The sequence below is a fragment of the Carex rostrata genome, chromosome 29 (assembly GCF_964058835.1).
Source record: "Carex rostrata chromosome 29, lpCarRost1.2, whole genome shotgun sequence".
Lineage (NCBI taxonomy): Eukaryota > Viridiplantae > Streptophyta > Magnoliopsida > Poales > Cyperaceae > Carex > Carex rostrata.
Window position 1 is genome coordinate 195,730 of NC_135946.1, and position 5,257 is coordinate 200,986.

The 5,257-nt window shown below is 35.8% G+C and overlaps 1 protein-coding gene across 1 annotated transcript; it reads right to left on the bottom strand.

Moving 5' to 3' along the window:
• Positions 1-321: 321 nt before the first annotated feature.
• Positions 322-4,318, bottom strand: NHO1 (Actin-like ATPase superfamily protein). Its single transcript, XM_078294898.1, has 5 exons — positions 4,087-4,318; positions 2,986-3,207; positions 1,823-2,544; positions 1,349-1,620; positions 322-790 (listed from the first exon to the last, which is right to left on the bottom strand). Exons 1-5 carry the CDS (start codon positions 4,224-4,226, stop codon positions 551-553), a joined length of 1,596 nt encoding a protein of 531 aa, XP_078151024.1. The 5' UTR covers positions 4,227-4,318; the 3' UTR covers positions 322-550.
• Between the last annotated feature and the right edge of the window lie 939 nt (positions 4,319-5,257).

The window sequence follows — 5,257 nt, forward strand, 5'->3', positions numbered from 1 at the left end:
ATAAAAATATACTTGTAGATCAAACTTTACATTTTTTTTTATATTCTTTTTACAATTTTTAGATACATAGAAAATCAGTTGGTCTAAATATTTTAGACAATTGAAAAATAGTTATTTTTATACCTATCTAAAAAAGAAAAAATATTACAAAAAAATGAAAAATTTTGTGTATAAGTACATTTTTATATGGAAATCATATTTAACGGTTCAGATCGAATATTTAAACCTTCAAACAAAAATATTTATCTATGCATAATACGTAGCCTCACTCTAATTTTGTTGAGGAAAAGAAGAAACAAATGAAGAGAAATTACATCTGTAGTTTAACCATTGACTAGAAATTAAATTCTGAGATAAGATTTTTTTCTGCAAATTTACATCAGAAAATACATAGCAAGGAAATCAGACATCAGAATAACATAAAAAACCAAAAAAAAAAAAAAAGAAGATGAAAGCTCCAAATCGTGGTAACTACAGCAATGGCATCATAGATACACTTCAATAATTGATATAATAAAAATAGCATCAAATTAAGTTCTAAGTAAAGAGATTACGCGAGGTCAGCGAGCTCGAAGGATTTTGAAACTGCCCTCGACCAACTCTCGCCTCTCTTCTTGCGCTCGGCCTCTTCAATTTTGGGATGAATGATGGTGGTGTTCTCCTTGTGTAATCCCTCGAAAATTTGCGATTCAGTCCAGACACCAGCTGCTAACCCGGCAGCATAAGCGGCACCTAGTGCGGTTGTTTCTATATCGGCTGGTCTCACCACTGGGCTTCCCAATAGATCAGCCTGTGCAATTGAAGTAAGAAAAAAAAAGTTAGCATAAAACCAAAAACAAGTCAATATATTCATTTTTAAAGTTCAAATAGTTGATATGAACCGTTCAATATGATCTCCATATGAAAATGTACCTGCAAACTAAATTTTACATTTAAAAAAAATAAATTTACTACTTTTATAGATAGGTCGAAAATCACTACTTTTGAATGGTTCAGAATTTTTAGATTAAGTGATTTTCTACCTATCTAAAAAAATTGTAAAAAAAATGTAAAATTTCATCTACAAGTACATATTTCATATGGAGATCATAATAATCCATAGTACAGACCAACACGCGCTATGCATAGTACCGTAGCCTCACTTTTAGTAAAATATTCGGCTTTAGTGTTCTTAAATGATGACCAGTAAGAAAATGTGGATACCAAACAAAAAGCTGTACCAGGACAAAGCACCAAAACAACAATACTAATATTAATTTCATTTAATCATCTTTTTTGGCCAGAAATGGCACAAAACATCAGAAAAGAAACACAGTAGAATATTTTTACAATGCATGGTAGACCGTACCTGGATCTGCATGAGGAGGTTATTTACAGTGGCCCCACCATCAACCCTGAGCAAGAATTCACCGCTCTCATTCCTTACCTCTCCTTCTTCTCCCGCATCCTTATGCATTGAACCCAAAACATCATTCACTTGAAAACACATACTTTCCAAAACTGCCCTTGCAATATGCCCCCGATTGGTGTACCTTGTAATCCCCACAAGTACCCCTCTCGCATCATCTCTCCACCAAGGCGCAAACAGCCCGTTAAATGCCGGGACAAAGTAGACCCCACCTGCTCAGGGGCAGAATTAGAAAATTTAGATAGAGGGACTGAAACGTAAAATACATAATGTGTGGTAAGTGGAATTCTAACCACTAGGCTACAACCACACATGTAGCATTTCATGAGGGGGCCTGAACTATATAAAATTTTAAGAAAAATGAAATTTCAATATATATGATTAAATCTTTTGAAAATAACCGTCCTTGCCCACCTGTGCTCTGAACCGTCTCTGCTAGTGCTTCGATTTCACTTGCTGAGGTAATAAGGCCAAGACCATCTCTCAGCCACTGAACAGCAGCCCCAGCTATTGCAATGGACCCCTCCAGTGCGTAGTTAGTCTTCGCCTCGGGTCCCAGCTTGTAAGCAATAGTAGACAACAACCCATGAGATGACTTCACAATATCCGTACCAGTGTTTAAGAGAATAAAAGCACCAGTACCGTATGTACTTTTCGCTTCTCCTTTTTTACATAATTGACCAAGCATGGCTGCATGCTGGTCTCCTAAGCAGCCTGTGATTGGTACACCTGCTAACGGCCATCCATTTGATATAACTCCGATTTCTTCGGAATTACTGATGATTTCTGGTAGCATCTCAAGAGGAATCTTGAGGGAATCCAAAGTGGGTTGATCCCAATCTAGGGTTTTTAGATTCATTAACATGGTACGGGATGCATTTGAAACATCAGTGACATAGGATGCAGCCCTGTACCTGCCATCCCTAGTGGTACCGTTGTGGCCACCCGTCAGGTTCCAGATCATCCATGTGTCGATCGTACCAAATAAGGCATCGCCAGTTTGAACAGCGTTTTGTATGACTTCAACATTTTCAATTAGCCAGAGAATTTTTAAGGCACTGAAATAAGTGCTTATAGGTAAACCACATGTGTCAACAAAGTGAGTTCGGCCACCTGACAACTCCTTCTCTAGTCTCCTGCATTTTATTCAAACAAGTATTTGTATTTAAGCTAATTTTATACAGTATAAGGCGAATCAGGTATAATAAGACAATAAAATACAACAACAAATTATTATATGCTTTTGAAAAATCATGTTATGAATGATCTTTGAAAAATCATGTTATGAATGATCTTTGAAAAATCAAGAAAATTCCACTGATCATGTCTGCAACTTTGTATGAAAAATATCATTCATATCCCCTTCTTCTAATTTTTTTAATACCAAAACTACCCTTCTTTTCGGGATTTCTAGGGTCATCATTTATTACAGAGCACTCGTTAGATTTTTATTATTTGAAGGGATCTAGGTGGGACCCAATTAATATGTTATACCTTTTCAAGGTTAACTAAACTTCTAGTTAATTTCAACACAAAATCAGTAGTACCTAATAAGATGATATATAGAAAGAACATACCGGCAAATAGAGCTGGTACGCACATCCATCCAAACAATGGCATTGTAAAGGGGCAACCCGGTGGCCTTGCTCCATATAACGGTAGTCTCTCTCTGATTAGTGAGCCCCACCGCCTTCAATCCAGATTCCACATTATACCCAGCAACTGTCGCTTTGTCTATTGCTTTTCCCATGCATATTTTCACACTCTCTAGGATCTCCATCGGATCGTGCTCTACCCATCTGTCAAAAGGAAGAAAACAAGTAAATTATGTTATTAGAGAACAAATTTTGCAAAAAGAAAATTAAAATAAATAATTAACGAATAAATATGAGAAAATAAATAAGACTATTCATTGATTTCAATAATTAAATCAACCCAACAGGATAACAGTTTTGGTTCTGATCTGGTCTGAATTAATTAGTAAACATTAATTTCCCGTAAAATAAAGTAGCTGAAGAAATAATTCGTCAAAAATATAAAACAAGCATGTATTCAAACATATATATATATATTTATTTATAAAATCTACAAAAACTGGCCTACTCCTTTAGTTTTCTTCAAGGTGAAATTCCCTTTTGTTTTGCTTCTAGAAAAAGGTTTATTTTTTCAATTCAACAAAAAAATTCTGTTTGACCCCCCAATTTCACTAAAAAAACAAAATTTTTCTGCAAAATGTAAAATAGCAATCACAATGACTGTTAGTTGTGATTCCTAATTATTGCATGTTTATCTGCTTGTGTGCATGGATTCTTTGTAGTTAGTTTCACAAGGAGGACTGTAAAATCGTAATTCACTGAAAATTCTCAATTATTATTTTTTTTTGTTTAAATTGTGGATGCAACCGTGTGAACTCTAGAGAAAATTCTCAATTAAAATTTTAAATAGTTTCCAAGAATCAATTAAATTATTAATTACACAGAAACTGTCTCTGGCTCACTACTTTAAATAAACAGAGAATCAATTGCCTAGAACAAATCGTAATTCACTGAATCAATCTAACTAAGGTGCCAAAATCCTAACACCTAAATTTTATTACGTTTGATAAGCAATTCAATACTCTTAATTAAGCAATAAAATAAGGAAATCAAAAGGAGAAATGGAGAATGAATGAATCATACCCCGCTTCAGGATAGAACTGAGTGAACTCGACTTGGTGAGAAGCGATCGGCCTGGCTTTGCTATCGTAGATGATGAACCTTGTGCTCGTCGTACCTTGATCGATCGCCGCGACAAGCACCTCCTCTTCGTTTCCTGCCATTTCTTCCTTCTCTCTTTAGATTTCCCTTTCTAAAATTAGATTGAATTTCTATTGGAAATGAGGGGAGTGAGGTGAGATGGAGAAATTTATTGAAAGAGGTGGGAAGCGGGCTTTATAACCAATCCTTGACTTGGTCAGAATTCGGATCCCCTAAAGTAACTCAGATTTTGATTTTAGATCGTAACCGTCTGATTTTCATTTTCACGATTATTAAAGAGAACCGTTATAATCGCACGGTTCCGATCTAAAAATAAAATTTGAGTTACCTCAAAGCATTCAGACTATGGTTATTAAATGGTTCCCCAGAAATTCGCAGCCTCTGAGATATCTCATATTTTGCGTGAATTTTCAGAAAATTACAACCGTTTAAGTTCACTATACACGAATCTCGAAGCACAAATAATACTGGTCCCCGCACTATCCCCGAATAGGCACCGGACACGTCGGTCAAGCAAAATATGAGATATATCAGAGGATTCTCACTCGGTTTCAAGTGGAGCTTCTAACATATCTCCTGTGGCACACTACAAGCACTAACATGTGTGGTAATTCACTGTTTTCGATGGATAATGACCCGTTACATAGAGTGATATAAATCTCAATCCATGATAAGTTGTTGGAAGGCATTATTTGGGCTGAGGTTAAGATTCTCACTCGTATCCTCTGCATTAACTCAAAAGGAAATCTTTTGAGTGAATGAATCTTGACCATCCAATTTATTTTAAGATTCGTGTAGACTAGATCCGCACTAATATTAAAGGATCCCCTATATCATAAGCAGGGGCCGGATTGGCTCCGTTTAAAATCAGACGGTTGAGATTCATTAACTCAAAAGATTCTTTTTTGAGTTAATGCAGAGGATCAGCATTCGCATGCCCGGAGGCTAAGGTTAAGATTAGGATTAGATAGAAACGAGGAATAGGATAAGTAAATAAGTCAATGGTACAGCTGGGTGGCGGTTGGTTTATGCTTGTTTTTGCCATTAAATGGGAATTAATTCCAGCAATTTGGTTTGTTGTGACTTATGTATA

Coding starts and splice junctions, on each gene's coding strand:
- NHO1 (XM_078294898.1), bottom strand. CDS start 4,226: ATGGCAGGAAACGAAGAGGAGGTGCTTGTCGCGGCGATCGATCAAGGT. Junction 2,545..2,985: donor CGTACCAGCTCTATTTGCCG/GTATGTTCTTTC, acceptor AATAAAATGCAG/GAGACTAGAGAAGGAGTTGT. Junction 791..1,348: donor ACCTCCTCATGCAGATCCAG/GTACGGTCTACC, acceptor TCAATTGCACAG/GCTGATCTATTGGGAAGCCC.